The sequence below is a fragment of the Phocoena sinus genome, chromosome 2 (genome assembly GCF_008692025.1).
Source record: "Phocoena sinus isolate mPhoSin1 chromosome 2, mPhoSin1.pri, whole genome shotgun sequence".
Lineage (NCBI taxonomy): Eukaryota > Metazoa > Chordata > Mammalia > Artiodactyla > Phocoenidae > Phocoena > Phocoena sinus.
This window is the reverse complement of record NC_045764.1, coordinates 42,204,746-42,219,586: the sequence shown is the minus strand read 5'-3', so window position 1 is coordinate 42,219,586 and position 14,841 is coordinate 42,204,746. Positions and strand designations below refer to the sequence as shown.

Here is a 14,841-nt window from a genome sequence, read left to right as displayed (position 1 = left end):
CCTACTCATTTCCTGTTCCCTCTTCCCTGTTTTATTTTTCTCAATAGCACTCACTAATCACTCTCTGAAAACCGTTTATTTTAATGCTTTATTTATCTGTGTTACTCCTAGAATAAGCTCTGTGAAGCTTCTGTACTCTCAGTGCTTTGAGTACGGTGACTGGCACATGGGAGACGCCCAGTGACAGTTGAATTAACAAAGTCAAAGAGAGTCTGTATTGCTTGTAGAATGAGGGCTAGACGTAGGGCAAGTCAACTTGTGGCGTCAGACGGGGTTTGAAACTGGGTTCTCCCACCTCTTGATGTTGATATTAAATAATTTAATCATTGAAAGAACTTTTCCCTCCCAATGAAATGGGAGAAAATAATATCTTTTTATGGGGATTAAAAATTATATTGGATATAAAGCTCTATAAATGTTAGTCCTCGCTTTCCCCTGGTGTGTCAGCATTGAAGAAGCCTGAAGGCAATGTGAATTTACCAATCCTATGCTTCTAGGGTCATTACCTCGATGACTTTTGACTGATGTATTCTTTCAACGGCTGTGTTGCCAACACAACAATGACCTGTGCCTTTGACCAGTGTGAGTGGACACTTTGTCGTCCCTCTTTAATCCTCATATCAGAATAACTTGTATGGGTTTGGCTTTGAAATAAGTTTAGGCAAGTTCATGATTGCAGACAGTTCAGATGGCATCAGCCCTTAGAGCCAAGTGAGTTTCACCAGATCTTTCGTCAAATGCAGTGGGAACATCAGATAAGTTGATGTTTGTGGTCCTTATACACATCATTCTAGGTTTTTTGGCAAATCAAGAAGCATCAGAGGGCTGTTAAGTCACTAGTTTGTCTCTGTGGATTTCTCCAAACCTTATGGATTACAAAGTGTTAATTCCTGTTTTGGTTTCCCCTGATATTTCTTCTGCTTGGGATGACAGGAACACTTCAGAAGTTAGTTAAGGCAAATTGGTTCAGAAATTTATAGGTTCTTTTAGTCTTTTGTCCCAGGTAAGTCTGAATAGGACCTGGAAAGCTGATTAAAAGACCAGTGAGCACAGGGAGCTTAATTTTAAATTAAATGGATATTTAATGCGTTGAGAAAGTACTCAATCTTCAGTCTTTCTTTTTTTAATCTATGCTTGCTATTTGCACCTGATGGCCAGGAAATCTCTATTTTTCTACTAAAAGCATTGGTTATTGCTACATTTCTCAAGCTTGGTTTTCAGTGTGGATTTTTGCGGGTGATTTTTAGCACCTATGGGTACAAAACCATTAAATGAAGGCCGGCAGAAAGGAAAGAGTGCCCTGAGCTGGGAAGTCTCTTACAATCCTCTGGTAGACCAGAGGATGAACGGGGCAGGCAGGGAGGTGGTCAGTCACTGCGGGGGCTTCCTGGCTGTGAGCATGTCTTCCAGCAGAACATAGTGAAACCCGTGGCCTGCTGGTTGGAGGTGATTGTGCTTAGGAGCCTGGTTATAGATTTTTTTTTTTCCACAGGTGTGTGATAACTGTTTTTTGTTTTTTTTTTTTTTTTTTTGGGTGAGCCTTGATCCTCAGACACACACAGCCTGACCAAACTGGCAGATTTGTGAGAATTTTAATATTGAGAGGATTCTGTTATTGGAGTTATGCACGGTTGCTAAGGCATTGCTTTTTATTCTAAAATTTGGTCTTGGATAACCTCCGGTTTATGCTGTTGGGATTTCAGTTAATTGTTACGGTTTTGTGATCTGGTCTGGTGTAATACCACATATGGGATTTTATCTTTTTTTGCATGTATGAATGACATTCCTGTACTGTTGTTTTTTATATTGCTGGATAATAATTTAATCCAGTCCCCTATCATGGGTAAGACACTTGAAGTTGACTATAATGAAATCACTTGGGTCTGCTTCTCTGACTCTTGTGAAGATGGGATCAGCTTATTCTCAAATTCATTGTATTTGGCAGAAGACCTGCCCTTCTGAAGTACACAATACTGGATGATGATCATTTTGGCTTAGAGGAAATCCTGGTCAAATTACCAAGTTAAACTTTTAAGAACATGCTATTCTCAATATTCACAAATGTATTATGTAATGCTGGAAGTCTCCTCTAAAGTTCTTCCTAAGATTTTTGTGAGAATTCATTTAGTGCAGGTAACCACAGGGAATCCAGCTATTAATTTTGAGGAAAGTGACAACTTCTAGCTGTTGGAGGCCAGCAGTAGCCCCCCTTCTCTGAGAGGAGGGTTGAGAGGTAGAGGGCTCTCTAGTGGTCTGCCGAACCCTTCTACCCTAAGCGCCCCAGTGAGACTGGGGGAAATCCCTGGTTAGGTAGCATTATGTGAGTTTGGGGGATTATGTAAAAGTATAACTGCACACACACTGTTCTTGCTTTGGTAACTGATTTTAATATCCTGTTGGTTTTGTTGTTGAAACTTCTTCTATGACAGTGAAGCCTTTTGTCTTTATTTTTCAATCAGAAAATCTTTCTCCCCACTTGAAAGGATGGAATCGGGGCTACAAGGCATTCTGCAGTCTTTGACCTTGACTCCCCAAACCTCTAAGGAAAGCCGGACATCCAGTAATCTCAGACTTGTGATTGTGCTTTTGTAACCTTGCTTGACATCTAGGACTTTTGGAGGGTTTTAGATTTTTGATGATAATTCTTAATTTTATTCTCATTTATTTCTCCCTTTTCTGTTTCAGTGTCCTGGGTCATGAAACTTAATCCACAACAAGCTCCATTGTATGTGAGTAAATCACAAGATTTCATTTTATACTTAACTTTTGCTGTTTATTTCTTATCATAAACTCAAAAAATGCTCTCATGTGATTATCAAAGGAATTTTTAACCGTCAACACATGAATTTATTGGCATAATACACTTAAATTGAATTTGATTTAGTAAATATTAAATAATAATGCATGGTACTGAGCTCAGAACAAACAATGCTCGTAAGACTTGTGAGATAGACTGATCGTGGTGATAAGATGCGTGTATAAAATAATTGCATTGCCCTGCCAAATGATACTCCGGCTTGTTTTTACGTACAGTGCATTTCTGTAAAAGTAGTATGTAGAGCTTCCTACTGCCATGGTCAGTTACACTGTGCCACAACTAGGTGGCACTCTTTCATTGGCAAAAGTGCTATTTACTTTAAGAATCTGGGTGAAAGCTGATGTATCATCTCCCTAAAGTGAGGGAATTATAAGATGAAATGGATAAATGAATGAATCGAGGCTGGAAAAACAAAATTCTAGGTGTGTGTGTGTGTGTGTGTTTTGTTTTTTTTTTTAAATGTTGTAAGAGTGAATTATCTGAATCAGAGTGGTGAAAAGTGCCTGTTTGGTGAGGAGCTGGCTTAGAGGTATGGATAGTTATACTTGTGAGAGGCTGGAGGGTTTGGGGTTGGTATGGTCTGGAGACGTGAAAAAACCTTTTTTGATGGGACAGGATTTCAGTCAGGTCTTGAAGATTAAGGATCATTTCGTTGGCTGAAAAATCCTCAGAATTTGTGCAAGACACAGACCAGATGGTAGAGGGATGAGTGGCAGTAAGCATGTTGTTCAGTGAGCGGGGAAGGATGGTAGTGGAAAGTCTGGCCCTGCTGAATTTGTGTTGGGGGTGATGGGAGATAAGTCTGAAGAGGTGGGTGACGCTTAGTTGTGAAAGCACACAAGAAGGTGCGCGGAGTTTATTTTGTGACCGCTGAGGAGCTTTTAATGGTGTTTATAAACAGGCTGTTCATTTTCTGTATTTATTTTTAACCATGCTGTGTTAATTAAAGTCATATACCTTTCTATCATAGAGCATTCATGTGATCATGCTCCATAGTTTATCTCTATGTTAAATGTAACATACAAAGAAAAATATATGTGTTCTTAGAAGATATTTTATGTTCACATTTTCTTTCCAGACTACTTGGAGACAATTTATTATGTTCACCAGTGGGTTTGCACATGAATTGAATACCTTGGACTTAAGCAAACAGCTTTATTTTTTGGTTTGTTTTTTAAAGTCCTTTTTTAAAAAGATATTTATATTTATTTATTCATTTGGTTGCACTGGGTCTTAGTTGCGGCAGGTGGGCTTCTTAGTTGTGGCATGAGAACTCTCAGTTGTGGCATGCATGTGGGATCTAGTTCCCTGACCAGGGATCGAACCTGGGCATTGGGAGCGCAGAGTCTTAACCACTGCATCACTGGAGAAGTCCCGAACAACTTTATTGAGATAAAATTCACACACCATAAAATCCACTCATTTATGGTTTTTAGTATATTCACAGTTGTGTTATCTTAACTTCAGAACATTTTTATCATCCCCAAAGAAACTCCGCACCCTTTAGCAGCCACTCATCAATTCCCCCTCCTCCAGCCCATGGCACCCACTATCTACTTTCTGTCTTTATGGTTTTACCTGTTCTGGAAATTTCGTATAAATGGAGTCGTGCAATACCTGGCCTTTTATGACTGGTTTCTTTCACTTAGCATCATGTATATAAGGTATATGTTAGAGTGTAAGTATAAGTACTTTGTTCCTTTTTATTGACAAATGATATTCCATTATATGGACCTACTGCATTTTATTTACCCACTCCTCAGCTGATGGGTATTTAGGCTGTTTCCACTTTTTGGCTATTCTGAATAATGCTGCTGTGAACAGCAATTTTTTTGGTACTCCTCCAATTTTATTCTTTCCCCGTTGAATTTTCTGGGGCACCTTTGTTGAAAATCAATTGATTATAAATGTAAGGAGTTACTTCTGGACACTCAATTCTGTTCCTTTCATTTAGGTCATCCTTCGTTAGGTCAGTTTCTTTCAGCAGTGATTTATATCGGTAGTTTTCAGTGTACATGCCTTTTATTTTTGTGAATTTATTCCTAAGTATTTTATCCTTTTTGATGCTATTGTGAATGATATTTTCTTAATTTCATTTTTAGGTGGCTCATTGCTAGTATATAAATACAACTGATTTTTGTGCATTGATCTTTTAATCTACAACCTTGCTGAACTTGTTCATTAGCTAGTACTTTTTTAGTGGATTCCTTAGGATTTTCATCATCCAAGATGATGACAATAGTTTTTTTCCTTGCCAATCTTTTTATTTTATTTCTTTTTCTTGCCTAGTTGCCCTGAGTAGAACCTCCAATGCAGAGTTGAATAAAAGTGGTGAGAGCAGACATCCTTGTCTTGTTTTTGATCTTAAAGGGAAAGCATCTGGTCTTTCACCATTAAGATTAGTATGATGTTGCTAGCTGTGGGTTTTCATAGATGCCTTTATCAGGTTGAGGAAGTTCCCTTCTGTTCCTAATTTGAGTATTTATATCGTGAAAAAATGTTGGATTTTGTTGAACGTTTTCTCTGTCTATTGAGATGATTGTGTGGGTTTTTTCTTTCATTCCATTACTGAATTACATTGATTGATTTTTGAATGTTAAACCAACCTTGCATTCCTGGGATTAATCTCATTTGGTCATGGTGTATAATCCTTTTTGTGTGTTGCTAGATTTGGTTTGCTAGTATTTTGTTGAGGATTTTTGTGTCTTTGTATAAAAGATATATTCTGTAGTTTTCTTCAGATGTCTCTGTCTGCTTTTGGCCATTGAAAGCGTTTGATCAGGGGGCTGATATAACTACGTAGTTGTGGTAGGCAGAATAATGGTTCCTCAAGTGAGTCTATGTCTTAATCCCCAGAACCTGTGAATGTTTATCTCACATGGCAAAAGGGACTTCACAGATTTCATTAAGCTGAGGATCTTGAAACTGGAGATTGTCCTTTAATTATATGGGTAGCCCAGTGTAATCATAAAGATTCCTGTAAGTGAGAGGGGGAGTCAGAGAGAGATTTGTAGATGCCACGCTGCTGGCTTTGAAAAAGGAGGAAGGGTCCATGAGCTAAGGAATGCCACCTCTAGAAGCTGGGAAAAGCCAGGGAACAGTTTTTCCTCAGAGCCTCTGGAAGGAACACAGACATCTTTATTTTAGCCCCGTGAAAGTCGTTCAGGCCTCTGACCTTCAGAACTGTAAGCTAATAAAATTTGTGTTCTTTTAAGCCTCTGAGTTTGTGGTAATTTGTTGTAACAACAATAGAAAGCTAATACAGTAGTAGTTTGGGAAAATTAATTGGTGGTAGTCTGCTGGATAATTTAGAAGGAGAGAGTGGAGGCAGAGAGATCAGTTATAAGTTTTCTGAACTTTTCATCATGGAATTTGAGAACTTTAGAGTTAATAGAGACTTCAGATAATATCTGCTTCAACCTCTCCGTTTTAGAGATGAGGAAATGAGTTCTGAAGATACTGTGATAAGGTCACACAGCTCATCGATGATGGTAAATTGTGATTTAAATCTGTATTTTCTGGGCTTGGTCATAGAAACCACTGTAAAGCTTATGAAGCTTAAAAAAGCTTCGTTCTGTTAGGGAAGCAAGGTTCTTAGACATCCGTTCTGGGGAATATACTTAATAAAGTAGTGCTTTATATATGATATATGTGTTGGGCAGGCTCTACTGGGGAAGACTATTTTAAATTTCAGATTTCAAATATGTCGATCAGCAGTAATACTTATTGAGGCAATTGTTTATCCCTTTTTAAAGAGTGACAGTGTACTCCATTTTCAGTGAACTAAGCCAAGTCTCAGGGATTTACACTGTTTGGGTGAAGAAAAGTGTAGTAGTTTCCCCCTTATTCACGGTTTCACTTTCTGTGGTTTCAGTTACCTGCAGTCACCATGGACTGATAATATTACGCATGGAAAATTCCAGAAATAAACAATTCATTAATTTTATTTATTTATTTTTGGCCATGCTATGCAGCATTCAGGATCTTAGTTCCCTAACCAGGGAACGAGCCTGTGCCCCCTGCAGTGGAAGTGTGGAGTCTTAAACCACTGGACTGCCAGGGAAGTCCCACAATGCATAAATTTTAAATTGTGCACTGCTCCGAGTAGCATGGTGGAATCTCACACCATCCTGCTCCGTCCTGTAGGGGACGTATTTAAATCATCCCTTTGTCCAGTGTGTCCTGCCCGCTAGACACTTAGTATCCGTCTGGGTTATCAGATCAACTGTCGCAGTATCTCAGTGCTGTGTGCAGGTGACCCTTATTTTACTTAAAGGCCCCAAAGTGCAAGAGTAGTGATGCTGGCAATTCAGATATGCCAAAGAGAAGCCATGAAGTGCTTCCTTAAGTGAAAACGTGAAGGTTCTTGACTTAATAATGAAAGAAAAAAATTTGTTTGCTGAGGTTGCTAAGATCTGTGGTAAGATGAGTCTTCTATCCATGAAATTGTGAGGAAGGAAGAACAGATTCATGCTGGTTTTGCTTTCACACTTCAGACTGCAAAAGTTACAGGCACAGTATGTGATAAGTTCTTTTGTTAAGATGGAAGAGGCATTAAATTTGTACAATAAGATACTCTGAGAGAGAGGGTGGGAGAGACCACATTCACATCACTTTTACAGGTATAATGGTTATTGTTCTATTTTGTTATTATTTACTGTTGTTCATCTCTTTACTGTGCCTAATTTACAAATTAAACTTTATCACAGGTGTGTGTGTATAGGAAAAAAAATATATGGGGTTAGTACTGTCCATGGTTTCAGACATCCACTGGGGGTGAATGTACCCCCCTGAGGATTGGGGGCACTACTGTAACTGTACAGGACAGTCCGTTGGTAAGGGGGTCAATTCTCTGCACCTAGAGGAAGAAGTACTAAGCAAAAGAATAGAGTGTGTTGAAGTTTTTCTTTTAGTTTAGATTTGAGATATGCTAGGGGTACATGTCATCAACAGAAGAGAGAAAACTGCTAGTTAATAAGGAAAAACACTGGATCCTGAGAAGGACTTTTACCTGAAAGTTAAGAAAAATAGGCTGGATTCCAAATATTCCAAATAATCATCTTAACCAGTCTTTGAATAAAAATGTGCCCACAATAAGCTGCAATAGTTAAAATGTAAGAAATGTCCCACTGTACAGGTAGCAGTACTGTTGAGTGTTTAAATGAAGCTGTTGTAATGAGTTATTTTTGTGAACTGTTTACAGTGGAACACGCGGAACCTGGAACTTCGGCTGCCAGTAGTGTAACCTGGCTGTGCCTTGGTTTCCTCACCTGTCAGCTCTGTGATTCCACAAGTACACCCTTTGTGTTAGGCAGACTAGTTACATTACCAGGTCAGGTTTTTCCCTCAGCCTCTACAAAAATGTTGATTACTGCCAGGTGCATGTGTGAGAATCGCAGTTGCAGGACCTTTGGGTGGCAGTGGTAAAAACGTTGATAACTTTCCTAGGGTCCCTCTGGGTGGGGAGGGCCTAGGTTCTTTAGTGGCAGTAAAAATGGAGAGGCAGTGGCAGATGCAAGAAATATTTAAAAGAAGCAGTAGGACTAAATACTTTATTAGATGGGGGGAGTGAAAAAGAATGAATGATAGTTGATTGAGGACTTGAGTGTGAATGTGGAAAAGAAGGAAGGTGATGACTTTGTTCTTTAGACGTGTTGAAGGGCGTATTGGTGTCCTGATTACAGCGGGAGATGTGGGCTCGGAGCTATGGAGTAAGAAAGTTGATTTTGAACTAGAGAGAGTTTGAGTCATCTTTAAGAGATTGGTACTTTTGACTCTGAGAATAGATGAGTCCTTTGAGCGGATAAGAGTGGATGGAATTAGGATAGTGGACTATGGCAGAGAAGGCAAAGTTGAATCAAGAGAGGAGGAAGGAGTTCCAGAAATCTGGGGTGCATGTGAGTCTTTGACTTTTTATTCCTGGAGTTGTTAAATTTCAATCACACGCTAGTACTGGAAGTGAATTTTGAGCTGGAGCTGGGGAATTCTTTCATTCAGGTGCCCGCCTTGTGCAAACCCCTTTTTGGATGCTGGAAATTTAGCCATGAACAGAATGGAAGGGTCCCTGCCCTTCCGGTACTTGTATTGTAGTGAGAAGAAGGCAGATAATCATAAACAAGAAAACATCAGGAAGAACAGTTTAATGAAAGTAAATAAAACAATAGGATGTGAAGTGATTGTGCCTGAGTAGAGGCTATTTTAGGCTGGGTGGTCGGGGAAGGCCTCTGAGGGGCGGCCAGTTAAGCTGAGACCGGAATGACCAGAAGGAGCCCGCCACGTGCAGATCCTGGCACAGTGTTCTAGCCCAAGGGAACAAGTGCAGAGCTCTAAAGTGAGGGCTAGGCTTGATACGTGTGGGGAACAGAAAAAATGGCGGCGGGGATTCAAGAGTGCAGAGGGGGCGGGGTGCGTCCTCTCCTGGATGAGCTTGGAGACTCAGGGAGGAGACAGGGAAAAGCCTGATCTTGAAGCACTTCACAGACCATTGGGTGACCTCCCTAGGGCCTGCCTTTCATCACGTCTGAAGCCCAGCACAGCACCCACCTCTGAGTGTACTCTGAACTTCAGAGCCTTCAGTGGCTCGGGGTCAGGTCAGGCCTCTTAGGGATATTGGATTACTCCTAATGTGGAGCTGTGGGCCCTGGGCAGACTGGATTCTCAGGCAGTTTAAGCATAGTAATTTGGACTACCCATCTGAGGAAAAATAGTTTTAGTACTCTGTAGTCATCTTTAAGATCCGTGTTTTAGATGTAAATTGGATTTTCTTGAACGGAGGAACATTTTAAAGCAGATTTGGCTCTCATTTGTTAAAGGGCAGTGTAATTAAAAATTTCTGCTTAGTTTTTATATTCTTTCATGGTTGAATTGCTTCTGGGGAGAAAAAAATGTATTTTCAAAGTGCATTTGTGAACCTAAATGAACGGTGTATGATAGGATTTCATCGTAGTCCTTTCATTTTCTGGTTTTCTGTGAATGCTTCACCTACTGGTGTAACACTCATTTGCATCACCTGTAACCTTTCTGGATGACAACTCCTTAAAAACAAGAGTGCATGTTCATATACTGCCTCCTGGTTTAAAATGCACATTTTGTAATGAGGTGGATAGACCTAGAGTCTGTCATATAGAGTGAAGTAAGTCAGAAAGAGAAAGACAAATACCATATGCTAACACATATATATGGAATTTAAGAAAAAAAAAATGTCATGAAGAACCTTGGGGTAAGACAGGAATAAAGACACAGACCTACTAGAGAATGGACTTGAGGATATGGGGAGGGGGAAGGGTATGCTGTGACAAAGCGAGAGAGAGGCATGGACATATATATGCTACCAAATGTAAGGTAGATAGCTAGTGGGAAGCAGCCGCATAGCACAGGGAGATCAGCTCGGTGCTTTGTGACCGCCTGGAGGGGTGGGAGGGAGGGAGACGCAAGAGGGAAGAGATATGGGAACACATGTATATGTATAACTGATTCACTTTGTTATAAAGCAGAAACTAACACACCATTGTAAAGCAATTATACTCCAATAAAGATGTAAAAAAAAATAAAACGCACATTTGAATACATTATATCATTTGCTTCTCACAGCAATCTTGTGAGGGTGGAGGAAGCTTCATTCTTACCCTCATAATACTTGAGGAAATAAGAGCTCAAGATGGTTCATTTAGTATATGCAAAAGTTAGGGCTTTACCCAGAAATCGTGACTCTCAAACCCATTGTCTTTCTTCTGTATACCAAGCTGACATGCACAGTTGTTGTCCATAATTGTTATATAAAACACACAAATCTCATCCCACTTAATGTGATAGAGACTTGCACATATAAAGTCCTTTTTAAAATAAGTAACCCAAGTTTAGTCTTCCATTTCCCATATTTTTAAATTTTTTAAATGTTTTATTTGAAATAAGTTCACATTTATAGAAAAGTTAGAAGAATGCAACTTCACCTCTACTTATCTTTTATTAACATTTAGGTGTGACCTAAATGTGATTTGCTCATCATTTTCTGTATTACATATATTTTTTGAACCGTTTGAAAGTTGCTTTTCCCAGGCATCATACCCTATCCTCCTTAAATATTTCAGCATAGATTTCTTAAGAACTGGGACATTCTCTTTCAGAAACACAGTACAATTAACAAAAACAGGAATTGTAACATTGATGTAATATTCTTATGTAATGTAAGTCCATATCCAAATTTCTCTGATCATCCCAATAATGTCCTTTATAGCATCCTCCTTCCCTCTTCTCCCCAGTTCAGGATTTAATCCGGAATAACACACTGTATTTATTTACAGTCTCTTTAATCTCTTAATCAGGAACAGTTCCTCTGCTTCTCTTTGTCTTTCATGATACCGACATTTTGGAAGAGTATAGGCCAGTTAGCCAGTTATTTTGTAGCGCTTTGCTTCTTTTTGACAGAACAACTGCCTTTTAAAAGTTGCTTGTTAAAAAAAATAAAGATGCTCATTTGTTTCCCAAGTTTCATTATTGATTAAGTTTACCTTGCATGAGTCCTGAACAGTCAGTAATGTCATCTTTGTGATTAAAAGTATTGCTAACAAGGAAATAAATGTGATAACGATGTCTCTATTGTGCATATGTAACTTCTTATAATTGTAAGGAGATATGTAGAACATCCCTGCAAAGTGTAGCCTAGAGTATCTGATTTTATTCCAGAGATGTATTCTGTGAAATAACTAACCTACCTAGTCATTTAGCGAATTGAAAAGGCATGCTAGACAAGGTGCCTATATCTCTTGAGTCCTGAACTATTATCTCTAGCCATTATGGGACTTAAGGTCTGAGCCACTTGTTTACAGTAAACAACATGCAGCAAACCACGTGGCTGCTAATAATTTTTATGAACATAGTACATGTACCCTTTGGCTCTAGAGCCCTTCTCATTATCAAGATAAAAGCATAGACTTTTCCAGGGAACTCTACTTCACTTCGCTGTACAGTAGAAACTAACACAACATTGTAAAACAACCATACCCCAATGAAAAAAAAAAAAGCACAGACTTTTCCCAGAAAGGATAGGGGGGGATGGGGAATGCTATCCGGTGATAAAAGAAAAAGCCAGGCACATGAAGAAGCAAAGGTTGGTATTTATAAAACAAAATAGGCCCTACCACCAGCCCCACACACTAAGCACTAGGGGACCTAGCAACCTAGCAACTGGACATTAGCAACAGTAAATAAATCCTCCCCCAGACTAACAGCTGAAGGGGATGAAAGATTTTTAAACTTCTGAAGGAGGAGCATGAAAGGGTCTTTGGATGCTTCTTATCTCAGGCCTCAGGCTAATTCTAGAAGAAATGTGGCCAGGCCAAACCTGAAGGTCTACAAGGCACAAGGAGACAATAGGGGTCAAGAATAAGGAGATCGGGATTATTCCAGAGAAAGTCACTTCCTTTCTCCTCTCATCACTTTACTTTTCTGGAGAAAAAGTTGTGATGATGCACCCAAGTGATTGTCCCATAGTCAGCGCTCCCTGTGGGGATGCACTTTGTAGGAGAGGTCAGGACTGGAGAACAATTTGATGAGTCATAGGGATCATTGTATTTTCGGGGTGGTTGAGCTCACTCTGCGGGAAGAGTCAAGAAACTGAGCTACAGAGAGATTGAGGGATTTGCCTGAAATTTCACAGGGGTTGTGACAGATCTGGTCAGGTAGCAGGATCTGCAAATAATTAGCCCAGCCAGTGTGCAGGAGGCAGTGGCTTGAATTTAGGATTCAGAGTACACATACAGAGAAGTTGTGGTATAAGTCTGGTGGTAAGTGGGCTAAGTCAGAGGAAAAAAGGTAGCTGTGGGAATGCCGAAGAAGAGAGAAATATTTGAAAAGATAGCGTTGAACTCTTTTTCAAAGTATAACAGGTAAGGATTAGAATGTCTTTTGGGCTGTAGACACATTGGAGAGTAGTTTACAGTTATTAATTGAAATACCTCTTCAGTAGAAAAAAAGAGTAAAAATAAAATGTGGGTTGTAACTTTGGATGTACCAAGTCAGTAATAGCCATCCTGGTGAATTACTTGGTCAGATACTTATCTTCAGGAGGGTGGGTGGCTTTTTAGCCTTGGACTAGTGAAAGGAAGGGAAGGTCAAGGCCCTTGAACAGTAAGTGAGGCATTTCTCTTGTTAAGTGCAGCTCCTGCAGGTTTTTGATGTTTTTCTGTATTAGAATAATGTCCTTACTGGTTGCCAAAGTGTTCCAGGGGGCATTGGGCACTTTATGGTTAATGACACTCCAGAATGCATGGTTGTGACTCTTAACACTGACTCAGAAGGTTTATATTGGACGCTGATGATTCACTAGCTAAAATGACCATAAGGACACATTTAAAGAGGAAAAACTTGGGGTTCATTTCTCAGATCCTTCAGTTATAAACTTGTGGGTTTTTTTTTGGTGTCCCAAGATTTGTGGTCTATTGAACACATCTCTAGGTCTCCCTCAGGAAAACCAAAAGGCATTTTTTTTTACCTTACAAACTAAATACTTTTTTTTTTTTTTTGTGGTACGCAGGCCTCTCACTGTTATGGCCTCTCCACTTGCGGAGCACAAGCTCCGGACGCGCAGGCTCAGTGTCCATGACTCACGGCCCAGCTGCTCTGCGGCACGTGGGATCTTCCGGACCGGGGCACGAACCCGTGTCCCCTGCATCAGCAGGCGGACTCTTAACCACTGCGCCACCAGGGAAGCCCACAAACTAAATACTTTTTTAGAAGCAGAGAGATAGATGTGAGGTATAAATTCTGTTCTAAGCGTGCAGCAAGGTTATGTATGGGATACTTATTACCTGCCATATGATTGAGATGAAACCCACATTTATTAGATTTTTAAGGGGAAGAGCCATTCTGATTACAAAACAAATTTCCAGAACCCCAACAGATCTGGTTTATTATGTCCTTTCGCATTTCTCTTTTTCCTTACCACTGAGTGTTTGCCTGGAACATCCTGACAGTAGAAGAACATCATAGGAAGGTAGATCTTTGGCACTGGATTCCTTTCTTCATTTAAAATGAACAAAGCAATATCCAGTGATTATAACTATTTCTATTAGAATAGGGTCCGTCTATTAAGATGATGTTGCTCTCTGTTTTCTCAAGGAAGGGAAAAGTGGGTTAGGGTGCTGGTATTTTTTGAGAACAACTTCTTGGCAGGGTACCCTGGTGGGCACTTATACACATTCCCTCATTAATCTTCACAAGAGACAAAAGATTTGGTCAGTATTTCTACTTTAGAGCCAGTGAGTGAGGGTTCCAAGGGTAACTGACTTGTCTTAGGTTGCAGCTATGGTGGACCTAGGGTTCAAATCCTGTGAATGATTCCCAAGCCCGTTTAAAAAAGGGAACAGAAGAGCCTTTCCATTTGACTCACATTTAGATCTTGAGAAAAACTTAGAGTGATTTCCTGCCATCACATTGGATTGTTGTTGACTCTGGACTTCTGTGTCCAGCCTCAGTGAAGAGGACTCTGTGCAGTGGATGAATATGCTGTGTGTGTGCTAATCAGAAGTGGCCTCAGAGCCCAAACAGGACCAGAAGGTGAGAGTGCAAGTGGAGATGTGCTCAGAAAGAAGAGGGTTTAAAATGAGCAATTAAAACAGTTTATTCTTGCATAAGTATAGTTTGCATAAATAATCAAAGCTGTGAAGGGCTGCAGAATTTAAATTACCCCAGCTTTAATCTTCTCAGTTGCCTCCTTTTAGGGAAGAGGACCTATTTCGTAATAGCAACATTTTATCTCTTCCTGGGAAATGTGTTTCCATAGCAGGAGTTGAACTAATCTGGCTATGCCTCTCGCTTGGCTATTACTTTGCCACATTTTTCTCTTACAAAGAGAGCTTTATCAGCCTTCTGATCTCTTAAATGAATTACCTGTCTTAGCCTTAACAATACATGTCTGATGGGTCAGCTCCAACATTTTGTAGCCTGGAGGCTCTTTCCATCCAGATCTGAGGACTGTGTTTAAATAATGACAACTTTGTCACTAGTGCCAGAAGAAATAAGGAAGT

The 14,841-nt window shown here is 39.8% G+C and overlaps 1 protein-coding gene across 1 annotated transcript in view; it reads left to right on the top strand.

Annotated features, from left to right (window-relative positions):
• AKAP13 (A-kinase anchoring protein 13) overlaps positions 1-14,841 on the top strand; it is a 332,091-nt gene that overhangs the window by 92,084 nt on the left and 225,166 nt on the right. The window contains 1 exon segment of the mRNA XM_032623794.1: positions 2,686-2,729. Coding sequence (XP_032479685.1) covers positions 2,697-2,729 — 33 coding nt within the window. The 5' untranslated portion in view covers positions 2,686-2,696.